The 22,391-nt window shown below is 39.5% G+C and overlaps 1 protein-coding gene and 1 pseudogene across 3 annotated transcripts in view; one reads left to right on the top strand and one right to left on the bottom strand.

Annotated features, from left to right (window-relative positions):
- The window catches only part of HECA (HECA ribonucleoprotein granule regulator), a 195,770-nt gene that overhangs the window by 142,933 nt on the left and 30,446 nt on the right, over window positions 1–22,391 (top strand). Inside the window, exons 4-5 of one of the 3 annotated variants that reach the window (XM_078447384.2) lie at window positions 14,863–14,944; window positions 18,236–21,848. The exons of 1 other annotated variant lie outside the window; for it this stretch is intronic. In XM_078447384.2, the coding sequence (XP_078303510.1) occupies window positions 14,863–14,944; window positions 18,236–18,273 (120 nt within the window). In that variant the 3' untranslated portion in view covers window positions 18,274–21,848. Of the gene's footprint in view, window positions 1–14,862; window positions 14,945–18,235; window positions 21,849–22,391 lie in introns of those variants that run through there. One more of the 3 variants, XM_078447383.2, reaches the window with a different exon arrangement.
- LOC132677886 (phospholipid scramblase 1 pseudogene) lies at window positions 13,932–14,869 on the bottom strand (annotated as a pseudogene).

The following is a 22,391-nucleotide window of genomic DNA, read 5'->3' on the forward strand; positions in this document are numbered from 1 at the left end:
ATGGTTTTTAAATCTAGAGACTTACAGCTTTAACTTCCTTCCCACTTTATCATTGTTGCTCACCCTCTTCCTCCTCTGGGCCTCATAACTCTGAGTGCAGTCTTTCTGGTGAAGCTTCCCCAGAGAACAATCCTCAGGTATCCTGAAAGGATGGAGAGAGGTTACTTTACTTTTTTAGGTGCGATTGGGGACCCTTGGGTCTGACCATTCTCCTAATTAAAAGCCAACAACCAAAACCCAACCCATAAAATCAGCTCTACTAATATTTTTGATAGAACCTCTACTTGCTGAATATTAACCTCAAATTCTTTAGTTTTTTCAAAATATACCAAGAAAAGGGGTGCCTGGGTGGCTCAGTCAGTGGAATAGGCTCAGGTCATGATCTCATGAGTTTGAGTCCTGGGTAAGGCTCTGTGCTGACAGCTTAGAGCCCGGAGTCTGCTTTAGATTCTGTGTCTCCCTCTCTCTGCCCCTCCCATGCTTGCTCTCTCTCTCTCTCTCTCTCTCTCAAAAATAAATAAAATATTTAGAAAATATTGAACAAAACAAAACAAAATCTACCAAGAAAATGATATTGCTTCTAACTTTCCCACTGTCTTTCCCTCATCCTGCTAAACCATTTCTGTGAAGCACCCTTTTTCTGTTGGATCATTTACTATTATGTGTTTTGTTCTAGTCTTCATTATGGTTTGAGATTTACAGATTCAATTCTGGTTTCATTGATGTTACAGTTTCTTTTTCTTTTTCTTGTTCTTGTTTGCTATAGAATTTTAGAGGAAAAAGAGATCAGAAAAATTTTTACAATGCCACCTTGGAATCAGGGAGATCTGTTTAATCATTACAGTGATCCAACAATGAAATGAACTATTAACCAAAATCAGAAGCTCCAGTACCAGAAATATCTCATAAAGTCTTGGTTGTTCTTTCTTTTAAAGACACTGAAGAAGAAATTCCTACCTGGGGTGGGAGAGACTTAGATTAAATGACTCACTTAATACATCTTTCAAATATAAGAGTTTATTAATTCTATACTTTTTTACTATGGATTTAAGGGAAGCAGAAATCATGTAATAATTAAGATTATATGCCTGAAAATCAGGCAGGTTGCATATTAATTCTAGATCTGTCTTTTACTTAGACTATATTTTAACTTCCTCAGTTTCCTTCTCTGTAAGATAAGGACTACCTATTTTATATGACTGTTATAAGACAACACAACAAATGTGGTCTATATAATGAATACATAATCTATGTTAACTAATTCCAATAATGATATGCTTAAGTGAAGCCTGTGAAATGGAAATTAATATTTTATACACTAATAGTATTTTGGAATTGTTGCCGTCTAGAAACGTTTATATCTGGGAATGTATTGTATTATCTCTTGGTCATGGTGTGCCTGGGTTAGATTGGCTTGTGGTGAGGAGCAAATCTTTGTAAATTCTGTACCTACTCATCAGACATCATCTCTCTGTTTCTGGAAAAGGGGAAAATGTAGGACTGTGGCCAAGCAGAAATTATTTTCAGTTAGTCTAAATTCAAAAGTAGGCAGCAGGTCACAATGGCTCGATTCTTACGGTGATGCCTCTTTAATTTGCACTAGCTGTGCACAGGTGGTCTTCAGAAGTGCAATTATGATTCACTTCCTATGAAAAGAATTTGGTTTTATTAATTATAAGCAAGAATTAGGCAAACAAAGATTTTCTCTAGACAGGGCAATGTGAACTAGCTTTCATGAATAAAATAAATCATTCAAAACTTGCATAAATACTGGGTGCTACACTTGTGCTTGGAAAGAGCTCCTCTTTTTAAGTGGCCTTATTTGATTACACTTAAAATTTTTTTCATGATAACAATTTGATCATGGATTTCTTGTTATAAATAATGTGGATAAATTTTGGAGTCAGCTTCTTACATGGATTCTCTGTTTAATCTGAATTATGATTTTGCTGCATGGATTCTACAAGGGAGACTTGGCTTGTGTCAATATTTTGTCCAAGGAAGACAGAATAAAGTCTGTCACATTGTATAACATTGGATATTTCATCTTGGAAAAGCCTCTCCCTACTTCATTGCCGAATGTCGTAGAGATCTGGGAGTGTGGGACTGTGTGTTGCCTTGTTCATCTATAATGTGTCCACTGAGGGTAGAGCTGCCCAGGTCTGCAGCAATGACATTCTCCTGGAACAGGCTTCACTGTTCCATCGTCTGAGTGCCAGCAAGTGGGCTCAAAGTCCGCATGGTTGAAGCATGGAGACATGTCTCCCCTTAGTCCTGTCTAAAACGTGTGTCATCAGCAGTTTGCCCAGCAGAGTTCTAGGATGTTCCTTGGGTGGGGGGTCTGCTTGTTGTTGCAGACCATCAGGAAAATCCTGCTCACATTTGAATATTCATAACAATTCTGGGGGCAGAAGCTCCTGAACTCCAGGGGAACTGTTACTTTCACATCCCACATCCTCTGGTTCATATTCCCTAGAGGAAATGTGGAATACACACCCCATTTGAAAGAGCTATGATCACAAGATACCAAAATTAATGGCAACAAGAAGGCAGTGATGAAGGTTGAAAATGCCAATTGCTGATGGTCCCAACTTTGAGGTTGCCAAGCCCACCCACGGTTTTGGACCGACAGGTGTATCCTATCCCCCAACCCTCCCCCTCTTCTCATGCTTCCTTTTTCTGGGATTTGATGGCTTTTGCAGCATCTGCAGAATCTTGACAAGGGAAGGGACCTCAGAGATTACCTTGTCATCTTCCTTGGACTCAGAGGTTTTGTCCAAAGCCACCCTGACCTGTCCTGAGGTAGACGACATTTTGAAGAAAAATAAATCAGCCCTTCCTAATAAGCTAGCACTACTTGTCACTAGTTAAATAAAGGAATAGTTTCCCAAAATGATAGATCTATTGTGTTTTACCACAAAAGCAATTGTGCCTCCTTTCAAAGATTTGACAAAGGCATTTCCTTCAAAACCCTTTTTTGAGGTTTGGTGACTAATGACTACAAGGTTCATCTTTCTCTTCTCTGTTTAGTATCAAAGGTTCTTTTGATTCTTCTTCATGAGTGTCATGAGGCTCCTCTTCCCCTGCTGATCACAGAGCAATTCTCAGAAAGGGTCTAAGGTTGAACTTGTGTTTAAGGAAGACTGTCATTTTGATGTGTTAAAAAAATAGGGGTGTGGTGGTTTTCTAGCGACAAGCTGGTGGGTTCTCTTTTCCTTCCCTCTTGCAATGCAGTTCTTAGCATAGAGTCTGGACCTATTTTTTTTTTTTTAAGTTTATTTATTTTGAGAGAGAGAGAGAGAGAGAGAGAGAGAGAGAGAGAAATAGAGAGAGAGGGAGGAAGAGAATCCCAAGCAGGCTCCATGCTGTCAGCATAGAGCCCGATGCTGGGGTAGAGCCTGTGAGATCATGATCTGAGCTGAAATCAAGAGTTGGACGCTTAACTGACTGAAGCACCCGGGAGATCCCATGGATCTATTTTGAAATTCTAAGCATGTTATTTTCCTCCCAATAGTTTGATGTGGATATGATAGGATCTGGAACAACACAGACCCTGAGAATGGCAGAGGTGGTCGGTGGGATAAGATCAGGTGGGCGAATGCTTAGACTCTAACACCTTACTTTTTGAATCCTTTTTATTATGTCTCTTCCTTACTTCCTTTTTGTGGTATGGGATGCTTAAGCTTTGTTGTTTTAGAGACAGACCATTAATTGAGTTTGCCTGCCTATCTAGTCTTTAAGAGCATTTCTGGCTCTGAATAATCTCTTACGTGACTGGTTGTTCCTGGACTAGATTAATTTACCATTTGTGCTCCTTGGTTCAATTTCAAGGACTGGGGAGGAAGCACCTTACCTTTTGCATTCATCTTTAAATGATTTTGTGGACCCATTCTATACCCATTTGGATTTGAATTAACCAGCAGTGGTCCCATATTGTAGTTGGATCCTCTCAGAGCTGGCTTGCTGCCTAACTCCAAGGGTCATTAATGAATCAAAATAAAGGGTCCCCACCCAGCTTTGTGCATCATGGTGGTCCTAGGTTCACTATGGCCAGATGGAATCATGGTATCTGGGAAGGACAAATTCCTAAGTGTCTTTCTCACAGGTACCCAAGAGAGGTTGCAAAAACATTAAAAACATGAAGGAAAAATTCAAGGGGATCTTCTCACGTTTCTGTAGAGTGCCATCAATCGCAAAAGATAATAGCGTTAAGCACTTTATTGGGAAAAATGTCCACTATTATTAAAAAGTAGTGATACTCGGCTGCCGAGATATGAGTGCCTCAGCGAATCTCTGAAACCTCTGCTGTTGCTCTTAGCCCTGCATCTACCTTCCCGCGGCATCCCTGCAAACCACCATATATCCCTCCTGCAGGGATCCCAGGAAGCCTTCTCTTGGTTGTCTAGAAATAAAAATAAGTGCCTGAGGCATGATCACTGTATCCCCATAGATTAGAAGAGGACAGCCTAAAACTAACAGGTTTGAGTTCTCACCAAAGGAAGTGCTGTCCTGTGTGTCCCCAGTGAATGAGACAAGGGATGTTCACCAGAAGGAATCTGTTCACAGGAATGAACACTTGAACACGGCCTGAACCTTACTTTCAGAGTCATTGGATGGAGATAAAGATCAACTAACTACCCCCCAGAGTGCATACTAAAATATGTATCATCATAAACTACTCTATACATTAACAAAAAGGATTGTGCCTTTCCTTAAACAACAACAACAACAACAACAAAGCAAAACAAAATAGGCAACTAATGTAAGGTTTTAAAATTCACAATTTAAAATCCAGAGATCTTAGAATCTAAAGAATGAGTGTCTTTTGAGGGGAGGCAACAACAAGTAAACAATTAAAAAAAACATACACTTGGGGCACCTGGGTGACTCAGTAGGGTGAGAACCTCACTCTTGATTTCAGGTCAGGTTACGATCTCATGGGTTTGTGAGATCAAGCCCCGCATTGGGTTCTGTGCTGACAATGCAGAGCCTGCTTGGGATTCTCTGTTTCCCTCTCTCTCTCTCTCTCTCTGCCCCTCCCCTGCTCATGCTCCTCTCTCTCTCTGAAAAATAAAATAAATAAACATTAAAAAAACATACACTTAATTGAAATTATGAAGCTTTATTGGTCAGAAGTGTGTATGAACAATTTGTATTTGAATATTTTGCTTGAATGGCATTATGTGTCAATGTATGTAGATAAAGTTAAATATTATATGAATTACGCTGCTTTAAATGAATACTTTTTTATACCATAGATTTAAGCTCAAAAAGAGACATTTGACTTTGTGCTAATAAGAATGAAATAAGGCCAAGGAAGGGATGGGAAGCGTGGGCCTGAGTAAAGTTCTGAGATGGGAAAAAAGTCGCCATTTAAAATGCGTCATAGTGGGGCGCCTGGGTGGCTCAGTCGGTTAAGCGGCCGACTTCGGCTCAGGTCATGATCTCGCGGTCAGTGAGTTCAAGCCCCGCATCGGGCTCTGTGCTGACAGCTCAGAGCCTGGAGCCTGTTTCAGATTCTGTGTCTCCCTCTCTCTCTGACGCTCCCCTGTTCATGCTCTGTCTCTCTCTGTCTCAAAAATAAATAAACGTTAAAAAAAAATAAAAAAAAAAAATAAAAAAAATAAAATGCGTCATAGTAGCAAAAGCCCCAGTTCTGGAAAGATAAAGGTTGAGCAATAGCAACAACAAAAAAATAATCTGGTCGTTTTTCCAAATTGGGTCATTCTGGATTAAAAGCCCGTTAAATTTTGAAGTGTAACCTTCCTGCATCATATAATGAAACTGGGAAATTTAATGTGATTTGTGGTTTTCGCTGTAAGGTTAAGTGACATAGATTAGATTTCTGCATAAAAACAAGCAAAAATAGGGGCGCCTTGGTGGCTCAGTGGGTTGAGCTTCCGACTTTGGCTCAGGTCATGATCTCATGGTTCGTGAGTTCGAGCCCTGCATCGGGCTCTGTGCTGACAGCTCAGAGCCTGGAGCCTGCTTTGGATTCTGTGTCTCCCTCTCTCTCTGCCTGTCCCCTGCTTGTGCTCTCTCTCTCAGTCTCTTAAAAAAATATATAAGAAAACATTAAAATAAGTTTAGGGGCACCTGGGTGGCTCAGTCAGTTGAGCTTCCGACTTTGGCTCAGGTCATGATCTCCTGGTCCGTGAGTTCGAGCCCTGAATCAGGCTCTGTGCCACAGCTCAGAGCCTGGAGCCTGCTTTGGATTCTGTGTCTCCCTCTCTCTCTCTGCCCCTCCCCTGCTTATGCTCTCTCTCTTGCTCTCTCAAAATTAAAAACATTTAAAAAAAAGTGAAAATATGCAATTTTGTTAGGTAAATGTGCATAATATTTCTACCAAACTGTCCAATTTTGATATATTCTGCATATTTTCTGATATTCTAAAGTAGTTTTTGGAAGCTTGAATTCATAACATTTTAAGTAACAGATACTTTTATTTATTCAGAGGCCTCTGAGAAACTCGAGTTCTATACTGGTATCATCTGTAATTAAATTAAAGACATATGTATTTTTGATTGATAAGTGAAATTTTATCAGATGATATATTCAAAATATATGAATGTTTGATCGTAGGTCAAAGGAGACTTTGTGTCTAAGCCTCCGAAGCCCAAGTTTACATGTAATGTTATTTGCACACAGCGCCTTTCCTTGATCTCTCTACAGAAAATTAAACACTTTGAACTGACTTGGTCCTAGAATGAAGTGGAACTAAGAGAATCAATTGGGTTCCTAAAATGCAAATAAAACATTCTATGATCTGTTAAGCTGCTAAGGAAATGAGGACACGGTGAATGGTATATACAAAGAAGTGCTTGGGGCTCAGGAAGGGGAGGGAGATACATTTAAAGAGTATCAGGAAAGGGCAAAATTTGGGAGAGCTAAGTTTTAATTAAATGTGTGAAATAGAAATTACTAGAAATTAGAGAGGAGTAAGAAGAATCAATTTGCGCAGCATGCACTCATGCACTTAGATAAATGAACTTGTATTTTTAATTGCACAGTATTAGTGGACCACAAATTAAAACTCTTCCCATCCTCTCAGAGTGGACTGGACTAGTTTTGTGCTGTCTTCTGAAGCTGAATATTAGCATTAGCACCAAAAAAGGAGTAGTGACCCAAAGCCTCCACTTGCCAAGATGAGGAATTGGCAGCTGTGAGAATGCCGAGGACCTCAGACTCTAAACCAATTGAAACAAGAGAAACAAACCATTTGTCAAACAAGCATCTACACAGCTACGAAGAGTGAAGGCTGCAGAACGAACTTAGAACCAAGTAGCTGGAATGCACATCCTTTCCAGGATCCCCTCTCGAAACAAAAGTAACTACATATAGAATGGTGTACTCTATTCAATACTTCATGGCTCATATTGATGTTAGGGTGAGTCTTTTGGGGCTCTTAGTCAAGTAAAGAAGATAAGAAATTATTCTTACTTGCAGAAGAGAAAAGGTGCTATGATTATAGGATTCCTCAAATTAAGGAGGTACATCGTAATTTAAGAACAGAATTAGAAATATTAATGTAAACTTTAAAAGAAAATTTTTGCAGGGGCACCTGGGTGGCTCAGTCGGTTAAGTGCCCAACTCTTGATCTCAGCTCAGGTCTTAATCTCAGGGTTGTTAGTTCAAGCATGGCATTGGGCTCCACCATGGGCCTGAGCTTTAAAAACAAAAAAAAGGAAGAAAACATTTGTAGCTTTGATACTGAAATAACCTAGGAGCAATGTTATCCCATGCTGCGAGCTATTATGTAGTTCTTGGTCTCTCTGTTCTTTCACTAAAAGAAACTAAGGGTCCTTGGAGAAATATCTCAGTCTATGCATGATCTAGGTATACAACTTGGATAGTTGTGCCAGAAAGAAAGCTTTCAAAATAAATAAATTCATATCTAAAAGACAAGAAAGTGCCTAAGTGAAGTGAAAAGTTGTGACATTAAAAATAATAATAAATCCTTCAGTCCCCTTAAATACATTTAATCTATTAAAAAGCTATGGTTCCCTAATGATGAACAAAAAGAAAAAAAGATAACATTAAGTATTTGAAACAAGATGAAGGGACTAGAATTTATTATTGCCGAGCCTTGTTATTTACTTGGCACTATTGGCTTATTTATTGTACGTATAAAGATGACAGAAATGAGTTAATCCTAAATGTATCAGTTAGAAGGCATTTTCTGACACAAGGTAGGAATGTCATTAGAAAGACTCCATAACTTGTGACTCTAAGACAGAAGCCATGGGAAACACCCAAAAGTCATTGGCATCACTTGTTTTAAAGTTTTTTAAAAAAATTAAATTCAAGTAGCATTGGTTTCAGGAGTAGAATTTAGTGATTCATCACTTACCTGTAACACCCAGCGCTCATCCCAACAAGTGCCTTCCTTTATGCCCATCACCCGTTTATCCCATCCCCCCCCACCCAACACCCCTACAGCAACCCTCAGCTTGTTCTCTGTATTTAAGAGTCTCTTATGGTTTACCTCCCTCTCTTTTTATTTTATTTCTTCTTCCCTTCCCCTATGTTCATCTGTTTTGTTTCTTAAATTCCACATATGAGGGAAACCATATGATAATTGGTCTTTCTCTGACTTATTTCACTTAGCATAATACACTCTAGTTCCATCCACATTATTGCAAATGGCAAAATTTCATTCTTTTTGATCACTGAGTAATATTCCATTGTATATATACACCACATCTTTACCCATTCATCATTCGATGGTCATTTGGGCTCTTTCCATAGTTTGGCTGTTGTTGAGAGTGCTGCTACATTTGTATCGCTCTTTAAATGATGCAAAGAATGGGAAAGAATGTATACCATGCAAATGTCTTTAAAAAGCAAAGGTAAGACGCAAATACCACCATGGGGAACAAAAGAGGGTGAATTCAACAGGAGGAGCAGGACAAGAAGAATTAAAGGGGCAATGGCAAGGCTGTCAGCCCAGCCTGCTGGTGAACATTGAAGCAGGACAGGACAAACCTTAGGACAAAAATAAATGCAAACAAAAGAGAAGAGGCTGAGGTGGCTCACCAAGAAACTATAGAAGACTGCCCTGCAGAAGCCAGAGAAACTGAAAGTGAAGTCCAGTTAGTGTCATATACCCGGTCTCACCTGTGGTCCTGGCATGTCTCTTCTTGTTAATTCAGAGGTATTTGTACCAATCGTCTTACAAATGCAAATTTTTTGGTAGCTCTAGGAGGACATTTTAAAGAGAAAAAAAATCCCACCCCTTATACTACCTTTTTCCTTCTTTTTACATATTTAGGTAAGTGCTTTTTTTCCTTTCACTACAAATCTTCTTTAAAAAGTGAATGACTGTCTTGTGTTTCTTTTTCTTTTTTTTTTTTTAATTTTTTTTTTTAACGTTTATTTATTTTTGAGACAGAGAGAGACAGAGCATGAATGGGGTAGGGTCAGAGAGAGAGGGAGACACAGAATCGGAAGCAGGCTCCAGGCTCTGAGCTGTCAGCACAGAGCCCGACGCGGGGCTCGAACTCACGGACCGTGAGATCATGACCTGAGCCAAAGTCGGACGCTTAACCGACCGAGCCACCCAGGCGCCCCAACTGTCTTGTGTTTCAACTTAACATTCCATAGGCTGCAGAAGTAAAGTCTCAATAGCCATGATATGCAGTATAACTAAATAGCTATTTGAAGCCATAATCACGTATTCAGCATGACAAGTATTTTAAATGACTTGCTTTTTTTTAAAAATCCATTTTTAAAGTAGAATTGCTTTCCCAAATGTCTGCTTCCTGTGCCGTCTTTGGTGGTTGTACTCCAGTTTTCCTTATTACTTCATTCATGTGCTGTCAGAGAGTGGAAATTTTTGTGTGTGTGCATTAAGTTGTAATTTGGAGGGAATTAGGTCTAACAGCTCATTGATATTTTAAAATCTTGGTATTTGAGATCCTCTATTTAAGAAAAAATTTGCCTACACATTGTAAGATGGAAAGCTACTGGAAAAATTGCTATGGATTACAACTCATGAATTGTTAAATTTTCAGTGTTTATATTAAGAATTACTTGCAAGTAGTTTCATAGCGTCTATGGACTGATCATGGAACAGAAAACATTGATTATGAAAAAATTAAATGGGAAGGCATCTGCATATTTTATGATGTTTTCAATTTATAAGTCTTTAGACTCAAAGAGATATTTACATAGCTTAAGAATCCCGAGCACATCAGATGGAGCATCCTAGATAGGATCTGTAGATTTCTTTTTAAAAAAAAAATTTTTTTTTTAACGTTTATTTATTTTTGAGACAGAGAGAGACAGAGCATGAACAGGGGAGGGTCACAGAGAGAGGAGACACGGAATCTGAAACAGGCTCCAGGCTCTGAGCTGTCAGCACAGAGCCCGACGCGGGGCTCGAACCCACGGACCGTGAGATCATGACCTGAGCCGAAGTCGGACGCTTAACCGACCGAGCCACCCAGGCGCCCCAGGATCTGTAGATTTCTATAGGTAGATGAAAGAATTAGAAATTGTTTATAATATAAATCCAGGAAAGTGGGCTAGATGATAACTACTATTAGAGTTATGGAATTATTAGCATGATTACTATGAGTAGAGTTTTGCATTAATTCTCAGGTCTTGGGAAGGATCTAGATCTTCCATCGGTCTCTAATAGTAATAAATAGTAATAACTAGTAATAGTAATAGTAATTAATAGTAATAAATAATGGTAATAGTAAGCTCAATTAATTAGAAAGGGAACCATCTTTCTCAATAGGTATGCATCTTTTAATCCCCAGAAGACTTAGAATTAAGTTTAGAAAAATTTAGAAGAATCAAAACAATTTATTAATACTAGTGTCAAGCAGGAACTGTAAGATCTACCTAGGAGTATAGCCATGATTACGGCATTTCATCCAATTTAATTGCCATGGTCTATTTGCCTATAACCCCACTGGACTTGGGAACAAAGACAGCGTGCTTTATCTCAGCAGTCTTAGCCCAGTGCCTGGCCCAGAGTCAATGCTCAGTAAATTTGTATGAAGAAAAAATAAGGTCCTTAGGGTTGTAGAGAGATTTAGTTCTCTCAATATGTTCCTCTGAGGAGATAGAGAAAAGTGTCTCATTCCAGTACCTCCGGGCTGCTTCCATTTTGGAGGCTCCCTCCTGCAGCCATTCTAGAATGTAATAGAAATAGAGGGAAAAATTTCTCTGACGTTTTTGATGTTTAGTCCAGGGCATGTTTCCAGAGGGGAAGGGTCGGACTTCAAGGATGCCCCAGCCCTTGACATTCTCTGTGAAAGGATGTGCTGTATAAAGATCTGCCCGCCAGCAGCTGTGCTTGAAAACCATATGGTAAAGCCATGGTGACAGTTTTCCTTTCAGACCCTGAGTAGGCATTTGGAATCAGGAGCGATAGACAATACATTTCAAATCACTTCCTCATGACAGCCCTTCAGATGTTTGAAAACCTTATCCCTTCCGGGCAATGATTCCTGCTTCAACTGTTCGCCATCTGACACAGTCTTCAGACCTTTCCTCCCCTAAATTTTCTTCCTCTGTTTTGTCCATGTTTCTTCTATGTATTGCCTCAAGGGTCTAGAAATAAACAGCATATACAGGCTGTAGCCTGACCGAAGCAGAGATCAGGGGACCGTTGTTGCCCTTCTGGCCACTCCACATCCATCGTGGCAAAGATGTCATCATCTGCTCAGCAGCCCTGTCACGTTCTTGACTTTTGCCATACTTGTGGCCAACTCAAATCCCTGTGTTTTGTCTGATGTTGTTGTTAATGTGGTATGTTTTAAATATGATTCTCTAATTCTGTGCTTGTGTATTTTGAACCAAGCTGCTGCTTTGAACCTAAGGATTTAACTTGTATTCCTACTGAACTGATAGGTTTGGCTCACTATTCCAACTTGACATTTTGGAATGATGATTCCACCATTAAATGTTTCCCATTCCAAGCTTTTGCCATGTGTACTTTTGATAAGCCTACTGCCGCATTTTCATCCAAGTTACTGAGAAAGGTATTGAGTGAGACAAGTCGAGGAAAGAGCCCAGAGCACACCACATGCTCAACAAATAGTTACTAATTAAATCATGACTCTGATAGAAGGAAAAGTTGTAGGCTGTGGTTATTGTCTCTACTACCATACTCAGGCAAACATGTGCCCCTTTATTTATCCTCAGAAAAGCATGCACTATATTTTTCAAAGGGATATTTTTCTTGCCCTTCTAGAGGTTTCCAGGACAATCTTATTGTTCCCATTCATTCTTTCTCCATCCCGTTCATTCATGTGCAGACAGGATTCAATATTAATAACAGAGGATATTTGTAGCATCATCTATCAGATATGCTGTATACGAAAACACCCCAAAACTTAGGAATCTAAAACAATGACTATTTATCATAGTTCTGTTGGTAGATTAGTCAATTGTGCTGCAGTCACCTGGACTTAGTCACACAGTTGCGCGTAGCCGAGAGACCCTCAGGGTGCCAGACTCAGCTAGGGTGAGTGGAATGGCTGGGTTTCTCCTTTCATGTGGTCTTTCATTTTCAGGGAGGCCTACTCAGGTTTTTTTCATCTGACACTGGCTGTGTTTCAGTGGGAGAAAGTCCTATGTGCAAACCCAAATCAAGCTTCTGCTTCAATCATGTTTGCTGTTGTCTCATTGGTCAAAACAAGTCACATGACCACATTCCAGAGTCAGTGAGGAAAGGGACAACCTAAGGTTGGATATAGGAAGTGAGATTTATTGAGGGACATTAATGTAACAATTCATCACAAGCACACATGTTTATAGCACGTTCAGAATTTAGTTTATCATGCCTCGTAATTTATGTTTCCTTATAATTAGCTTTAGTGGGAATCTCTATGGCTATAAAACTTAGCATGTAATACTAGACTTTTATGAAAAAGGACTCAGTATTGGGTAAGGATACAAAAACTGAAATTAAAAATTTCCAGTTTAAGTAGCACTTATACATATCGGCTAATATTTGAATAATATTTTCCATTAGTTATTATCGTAATGATTAATATATCAAAGTATCCACCTTGCTCTGCCCATGCTGTAGTTATAGTGGGTTGACTAAAATAGATTATGTATCTTTTTATTCTTGGAGAATCTGAACAAGTAGTTTTTTTTTTTTTTTTTTTAAATTTCAAGTTTTTATTTATTTATTTGGCTTACAAAAGAAGTTTAATACACTGTGATCGCTGAACAGAAAACAAATACATGTTTTATTTTTCTCTGGTAATATGAATATTAAGTATTATTTTAACATAATTGTAAAAGAAACAAATTATATTCGTTTTTAACTTATTTGAATATACAGTATTTGCAAAATAACATAATTGTTATTTTTTTCACATACCGCATTAACAACAACATCAGACAAAACACAGGGATTTGAGTTGGCCACAAGTATGGCGAAAGTCAAGAACGTGACAGGGCTGCTGAGCAGATGATGACATCTTTGCCACAATGGATGTGGAGTGGCCACAGGATGTGAAATAAATCAGAACTATGTTTAATAAAATGCACATTTATATTTTAAAGGTAATAAGGACTTAATTTGGTGTAAAAGTTGAAAATAAAACAGATTATAGTTCAGAACAACTTGCCACAGGAAATTTCATGACTAAATGTAAAACTTAACATGTCCTTTCTCTAAAATACACAATGAAAAAGAAAATGTATAAAACAAAGCAAGATGCATAAAAACATTTATAGGTAAGTGATATGGAAAATAAACCCTATAATTTGAAAAGTCATCGCATATACCAGGCATCACAGTAGAATTCACAAATGCCGGAAGTCACTTCAATAAAGAAAAGAAAACCAATTAGTTTTTCCTTGACATAGTCCCAATAAGCACACGGACTTCACACTTTCTGAGGAGGCTTTCATTAATCCCCTACCACACTCTTTCTTTTTATTCTTTGTTTCCACTCCTTTCAAAAAAACGTGAAATCAATGAGGAAACATGCACCAAGCATTACGGCTTTCATTTTCACATCAAGGTCTAAAGGGAGCTGGATACCAAAGCTACCAGCATCTGTAAATGCCTCTCTCCAAAACCAGTCCACTGCTTGGAAATCTTGCCAACTGTAGTTTCTTCATCCAGAGATTTAATCTCAAAGTCAACATCTGCACAACAGCTGCACCCAACACATGGACCAATAACTTTTAGTGCATCCTCTCTCCTCTCATTTTGAATTGTAAACCTTGGCAGGCATGGATGCCGGGTCTGAGTAACATAACCTACAGGTACACGAGGAGGAGCGTGGACTTCAATCTCCTGAAGGCAGCAAGGGCAACAACAGCTGTCACACCTTAGCGGTCTCTCCAGAGTTATAGCTTCTTGGCCCATATTATCAATAATCCTCATGGTAAAAGGCCGAGAAACCCCACAGCAATTCCGGGTACAGCAGTCTGTATCCTCTGCTGCAAAGTAAATCTTCTGTCCAAAGCTGTTCTTAATTTCATATTTGTTATTAGTTTCAAAACCTGTTATGACTTCCAGAAGCTCAATTTGTTGGTGAACCAGTATCTGATCTATCTGACTTAAACACTCCAATCCGGGTGGACAGCCTGATGGAGGTGTGGTGCTGGCATCCATGGTACCCCCGCAGGTCCACCTGGTTGATTATACACAGGCTGGGGTTGGACAGGAAACCCTACTGGGCCAGCACCTGAATAACCAGCTGGTGGAATCGAGTAGCCAGCCTGAGGGCCAGGATAGCCAACCTGGGGGTCAGGGTAGCCAGTATGTCCTGCAGGTCCTTGGGGTGCTGCTGAAGGACATTGAGGGGGATAGTCAGATGGTAAATGTGTTCCTGGGCGAGGAGCATTCATTTGTCCATTTTGCTTTTCCATGATTTATAGAGTTCTGTGGCTGCGGGTGCTCCATGCTGCCGAGAACCTCTGGGGTGTGGGAACGCTCTCGGTTTCGTTTCCTGGATCCTAGGTATGCCACAAGTTTTTACTTAAATTCTAGTTAGTTGATATATATGGTAAAATTGGTTTCAGATATAGGATTTAGTGACTCATCCTTAAGTATAACGCCCAGTGCTCATCACAACAAGTGCCCTCCCCCATCCACCTCCCTCTATCAACCCTCAGTTTGTTCTCTGTAGTTGAGACTCTCTTTGGGTTTGCTTCCCATTCTTTATTTTTTTCTCCCTTCCCCTATGTTTGTCTGTGTTGTTTCTTAAATTCCACATATGAGTGAAATCATATGGTGTTTTCCTTTCTCGGATTGACTTGTTTTGCTTAGCATAATACACTCTAGCTCCATCCACATCATTACCAATGGCAAAATTTCATTCTTTTTAATGGCTGAGTAATATTCCCTTGTATGTATATACCACCTTTTCTTTATCCAATAATCAGTTGATGGACATTCGGGCTCTTTCTGTAGCTGGGCTATTGTTGATAATGTTGCTATGAACACAGGGATGCATATGCCTCTTCAAATCAGTATTTTGTATCCTTGGGTAAATACACAGTAGTGCAATTGCTGGATCTTAGGGTAGTTCAATTTTTAACTTTTTGAGGAACTTCCAGGCTATTTTGCAGAGTGGCTGCACCAGTTTGCATTCCCACCAACAGTGTAAGAAGGTTCCCTTTTCTCCACATCCTTGCCAGCATCTATTATTTCCTGTGTTATTAATTGAACAAGTAGCTTTCTAAAGGCAATATTGAATTTATTTTCAAAATTTTAATTCTTCAAAATGTAGGAATTTCAAAGCCTAAGAAACAATAGTGTCATTTTAGCTGTATAAATGTCTTAAAAACATTTTTGATAAATTAATTTTGCCCGGACATGTGTTTTAAGGCAAACTTGCTCCCAATTAGACAAAGCACACAGGTCTGGGAACCAAGAGTAGAAGTGGGGGTGTCCACTGATACCTGGGCTCTGTTGCACTCAATATTTTAGAATCCACGTGAGCAGTGCCCCCACAGGACTGCAATGGTTCTATGAAAACTAAAGCTGAGACTCGATACCTGGCTACTTGGAGTTCTACGTACTATTGAACAAAGAGGCAAATAGGCAAGGGGAAGGGGAACTGGTTGGAGTCACTGATTTTGGCTATCAGGGACATGTAAGGTTGTCACTATGTAATGGGGACAGGAAAAAGTATAGATGGAACCTAAGTTGTACATCTGCCAAGCTGCAAAAAATTAATGAAGACAACGACATCGTTATATTGGAAGGGCCCCCAAAGCCAAACCCTGGCGAAATAAGATGCTCTCTGAAAGAAAAGGGAAAATGAAGTAGATGGTGAAGAGGAAAGTCACACATACCATGTATCATAAACAGCTTGTGAAAAGTTATAGATGGGACTATTGTTGCCTTTACTTGTATTTACTTCTTTATTTTGCCATATATTTCAAGTAATTTTCTCCCTTTCTTTCCTACCACACTGTTGTGTATGTGTTGTTAGCGAGGAGATTATATCATCACTAGAGGAGAAATAAAATACCACCAAGAATAAAATATTCAATTTGGAATTGACTGCAGAAACTATTGAGACATTGGGCCATTTCCCTTTGGGAAGATGAGCACATTTTTTTACCCTATAATGGGTCCGTGTTATCAGGCAGGAGGATTATTTTAATGTGTAGATGTTTATTTTAACATAAGTGACAAATGGTGCATGTGGGTGTTAAGAAAGCAAAGTGGTAGATAGCAGGGAGTTCTTGCCATTTTGTTGGGTGCCCAGCATCTGAATCTTTTTTTTCCATTTCAAACCTCACTCACAAATGAATCAGTCTTGGTGGGGGCAGAGTTCCGCCTGCCCTTGTTATGGTAAATGGGGCATACATTCCATTTCTTACCTGGCTTCTAGGAGCGAGCATATGACCTAGCTTTGTCCCAACATAAGCCCAACTGGAACTTTGAATCTGGGGGAATACAAGAACAAAGTTATGCAGGGGACGAAGATTATTTCCTGGGGTGGTGGTAAGTGTCCAGTGGGTAGGGTCCAGCAGTCTCAGTGCTAGTGCAAGAGGTTTTAGCAGCATAATCTTAATCAGAGTATTTCTGAGCCAAGGCTCTTCTGCTTACATTTCCTTGATTCCTTACCATTTTCCAAATTCAGTTCTCCATATTTCTTAGAGTCAGTAGGTTAACTATTAATTTCCTTTCTGTTTGAATATGCCAGAATCAGCTTCTGTCATCCACAACAGGATCTCTGAACAGTATAAAACACAAAGTACACATCACAGGACTTTGTAGACGCACATTAAACAGTGATGTCTTGGCCCCCTTCCTTTCCTTCTTGCTCCCCTCCCAGTTGCATTAAAAGCTCTTTAGATGCTGATTTCTCTAACCCCTCCAAAAGGAGTTTAGTATGTTGCTTTGTACAAATAGCAGTTAATATTGGCTCGTGCCTAAACTGCACACTTAGCGAAGTGGAATTCATCACTAATTCCTCAAAGGTTCTAGATAGTGGGAGAAATAAGCCCACCGACCCAATCCAAGGAGGGACCGAGTTGGCCCAACCTGAAGTGAGGCTTTAATCAATGTTCTTGCAAGCGGGTGTCTGATGGACAGGCACGATCTGGGCAGTCACAGCAGACAATTTATCTCCTACTGTGCAAGTCCCTCCCCTTAATCCTCATTGGCTGAGTACTATGGCGGTTATAGCCTTACCCGGAAGTCGCCTAGGCCCATGGAAGGCAAAAAGTACATTCCTTGAGGTGACACACAGACTTCAGTTCTTTGGCACATGCCCATTGCAAAGCCCGTGACAATAAGCTGGTAAAATAGAGAGGGGAAGATGAACCAGAACCAGGAAGTGAAGTGTCCAAGGGTTTGGAACTCCATTTTTGGTGGGGCGAGGTGGGGTGGGGGAGGGGAAGGTTGTAAACCCATTGTTAACTAGACAGCACTGCTTTTATTTGGTATTTCTGAAAATGAATCCTCTCACTTACCCCTCACAGATAGCATGCATGATAATACAAAACTGCACTGGCAAGCAAACTGAAAACAGAACTGGTGATGTAGTTGTGGCTAGCTTCTTTGGTTACAATGTTGATAACGCTTAGATGGCAGGAAGAGTTCAGTATGTTTATTTTTACCTAACAAACAATATGGGAATTCCTTCTTGAAATTTTGCTTGGAGCCATAAATTTCTAAGAATGACTGATTAAAAATGATCCTCCTACACACAAAAGAGGGGAAAAAATAAACTGTGGTAAGTTTTTTTCTTTAGTGATGCGCTTGAAAATTACTTCCTTTCTTTCTTTGAAGGCTGTGACAATGAGAAGCCATCTTGGAGGCTGCCATGAACAGGAGGGTTTGAGAAGTCCTCTTTATGGAGGTCACATTTGAATGGAAATCCAAATGATTAGACAGAATTAGCCATTCCAAGCACCAGTGCAGAGGGTCCAGGCCGAGGAAGAGCAGGTATACCCCCAGCATTCCTGTCCTTGACTCCTACCCTCCCCTTTTGCCTTCCTCATCCAGGCTTTGTGCTCCCCCAACATTTTTTCCTTCTTAGGCTATGGAACTGACATTCAATTTGGAGTTAAAACATCCTTCATTAGAGATGAGCTACTTTCCACAGCACAGTCTTTAACATTATTATTGTTATTTTTAATTTTTTTAATGTTTGTTTTTGAGAGAGAAAGAGAGAGAGAGTGAGTAAGGGAGGGGCAGAGAGAGAGGGAGACACAGAATCTGAAGCAGGCTCCAGGCTCCGAGCTGTCAACACAGAGCCCGACCCGGGACTTGAATTCACAAACCGCAAGATCATGACCTGAGCCGACATCAGACGCTTAACCAGCTGAGCCACCCAGGCGCCCCAGTCTTTAACATTATTAAACAGAATACTTAGTGTCTCAGCATGAAGCATTTGCAGCTGGTTTCTCCAGCCATGCCCAGAGATATCCAAAGGGAAATGATTAGGTTCTTGACTTTGAAATGCTCATTAAAGTGACACCTTGCAAAACGATGATATCTACCCTAAAAACAAATTCCCATTCCCACCACTCAATCTATCAGATGTAAATTTCTGGCAGCTGAAGTATCGCCATTCCATCTATCCTTCCAATTATGAAGCTTTCAGAGCGAGTTCAGACCACCCAGCTACCTAATGAAGAAGAATTTTAATTATTAAAAGGGACACTTCTGTGTCTTTTCTTTTTGGGTAGCTTTTAGTATCATTGCATGGTCAACTAAACTGCCATTCTGCCTCACTGCCAGACATCGTCAGGTCTTACTGCATTTTTTAATAAGTACTAGTATATAATAACTAATGAAGTCATTATTTAAATAACAGTTAATCGAAGGCTAAGGCAAGAACACAAGTTTTCCCACCTCCAGAGGAGCTAGCTGGCCCTATACCCCACTGACCACTCTGCTTCTTGTGTCATTGAGAACACTGGTTGTCAGTGCAACTCTAATGCTTTTTGAAACCTCGATCAGTGGAAGCTGGAAAAACTTTTTAAAACGTAGCAAACATTTCTGCTAAAATAGAGGCTCAGCTTATTTCTGAGCCATACTATTATTTCTCAAAACCCTCTTGAATGGATAATTGAGTTATACAAATGTAAATCAAGCATCTGTGGGTGGATCTGCAGGTGGGAGGACATTGTTGCAGAATGCTCTGTCTGGTGATGCAAAATGTACCATGTCCTCAAGCCCAGGCCATGCCTCTGAGACTTGGCTTTGTGATTTTTTTTGGAGGGTTTCTAAGATTATGAATGGAGAGCCTGCTGCTGACAAAACTCTTGCGTGAACTTGTGAAGCTGCATAGGCTCTTCCTTAAGTAGTTTGTGGGGGTTAGTTTTGTTTTTGCATGCGATGCACAGACCTGGAGTGACACTGGGTTATGTTTGGTGTCATTGTGCTGATGGGGTCATGATGCAAGGCCACCCTCCTGTGGTCAAGGGCAGGACTTTCCTGTGAAGGAGACATTTCTTCTTTAGTTATTCTTGAGCAAGAGGAGCCAATCATAGGACCTTAGACTTGAAGAAGGGTAAAAATCATTCTTTCTTAACTTGTCTTAAGTGACCTATACTCCTAGGCACAGTTATGTTCAGAGCATTCCTGGGGTTAGAATAATTTGACCCTGACTCTATTCACTTTGGCTGGGAGCACCCAAATGGACCCTGAAAACAAGTTGAGACTAAACTGTAAGAGTAACCACCTCTAGTAGCATTTGTAAGACACCCTTCAATTGGGGGCCACACATCAAAGAAAAGACAGTATACTTTCGTCATCTGCTGCAGTCTGAACTTAGCTGCATCCCTTAGTTAAGGGAAGGGTCTGTCACCTAGGCTGGTTAAGCGTTAGCAATGGCCATTTTCCATAGTGTAGCTTCTTCTGCCAAATGGTGATCTCAGAGCTCCTACCAGAAGAGAAAGGGAAAGGGTGCCTTCACCAGGAGTTTAGTTTAGGCCAGAATAACCACATGTGAGATCTGTTGTGGAGCATATGTGACAAAGCTCTGTGGTGCTTTCAGAAACAACTGGAGGAAATTTGATGTGGGAAAGTCCCCGCTGTTATGGTAAATTTTTCTGGTGATATCCGATTTATTTTTTTATACTTATTTTTTAAGACTCCTGTGTGGCAGGCAGCCTTAGTATTCATTCATAAGATTTTTCTCCCCCTACAAAATAGGACCTCAAACCTTATAATAACTTTATCTAGAACAATACTATACTAAGTAGTTTTTTTTAAAGACCTTGTTACTGGCATGAAAGAGACTATGTTATTAGTAATATTCATGATCTTCGCATTCTTTGGATGAAGACTGCATCCGTGTAATTATTTGTTTGTCATCTCTCTCACTGAGAATACTACTTACATGAATGACATAATAAAGAAGCAGCTATTTGAATATAAATTTTATAGAAATAGAATATTTATGGCATCCCAGAGAAGTTTGAGTTTCAGATTCTCTTCAAGCAAAATGTATTATAAAAACAAGCAAGGATGGATATTCAGGCAAGGGAGCTTGAAATTCTTTTGAGAATAAAACAAATGATGAAAGGAAAAGAATTTATTCTGGAACGAACAAAAGGTATGCAGGCCATTTTTTTTTTTTTTTTTTTTTAAATCAGAGTTCCTTTTGTGTACTGTTAGAAATAAGCCATTTAATCAAGAGAACTGCAGGGGATACTATTTTAGACACGGACTTTACAGAGAGAATTTGGATTATGAGATTGAAGTTACAGGCCAAAAAGAAACAGAATGTATAAATGGTATAGGTATAAATAAATGGAAAGAAATTCAAGAACTAAATTTTATAAAGTAATGATAATAGTAAAGTCTCTTTCATCTGAAATAGTAAGTGAAACATGACAAGGGGAAAATATATTCGGTAAGAATATATAGAGAAGAATGCAAACATTTTGTAAAGAAATTTCCACTTCTAGCTATGCCAGAGTAGTTTATATCAGATTGACTCCCTTCTCTTGACAAGAATAATGACCAAAAAAGATAGTAAAATGTATTAAAATTTAACAGTTCCCCTCTCCAAGCTGTTGGAGGCGTCAGAGAAGAACTAAAGCTGTTAAAGATTAATAGGATAATGTCCTGGAAAGAAGAGCAATGCATTGATGCAAATATGACATTCTTTATTGGTGATCCTCTCAAGTCATTTTCTAGTAGGTAGGTAGCACAGGTGAGACGCTAGACAGAGAAAAGTCTCAGAACTTTTGATGCTCACAAAGCTGGGCATCAGAGCTGGGCAAGAGTCTGGGTTCCATATGATCAAAGAAGCTAAGACTTTAGAAATCAAGATCTTGGATTAAAGGGAATTACAAGGAAGTGAGCCGAATATTCTGCAATTCTTTTTTCTTCAGTGTATTTGATAAGCTGCACAGGGTGGGAATATATGCAACAATGCAGAAGGTGGAAACTAAGTTTAAACAGTTTCACAGTGTTTGGAGAGACAGAAACACTGGATTCAGACATTTCCAAAGATCTCTTGGAGTTCAATCATCTCAGTCCCTGATTGGATCAAAGTGATTCACAGCTCCTTTGACTATCTCCTAGGAAACAAATAAACAAAACACCCAGCTTCTTTCAAGGAGGATAGTATCCAGAGCCCTTATAATTCATCATTCACAATGACTGGCATTCGATCAAAATTATCAGACGTTCCAGGAAACAGGACAAAATGGCCAATACAAAAGCAAAAAGAATACAAACAGATCCTTGGTTGATCTATATATCAGAGTTTTTAGACAGTCTTTTACATAATTGTAATGAATAGGTTTAAGAAAATAGATAAAAAGAAAATTCTGCCAGAAGACTGGGACCTATAAACACAGTCCAATCGAGGTCCAAGAGTTGGTAAAAATTAGATCTCATCAGATGAGTTTAACAGTAATTAGAGCAGAGGATCAATGAACTGACACATTAAAAAGAAAAAGGTATGGGGCGCCTGGGTGGCTTC

Source organism: Panthera onca, chromosome B2, assembly GCF_046562875.1.
Source record: "Panthera onca isolate mPanOnc1 chromosome B2, mPanOnc1 haplotype 2, whole genome shotgun sequence".
NCBI lineage: Eukaryota > Metazoa > Chordata > Mammalia > Carnivora > Felidae > Panthera > Panthera onca.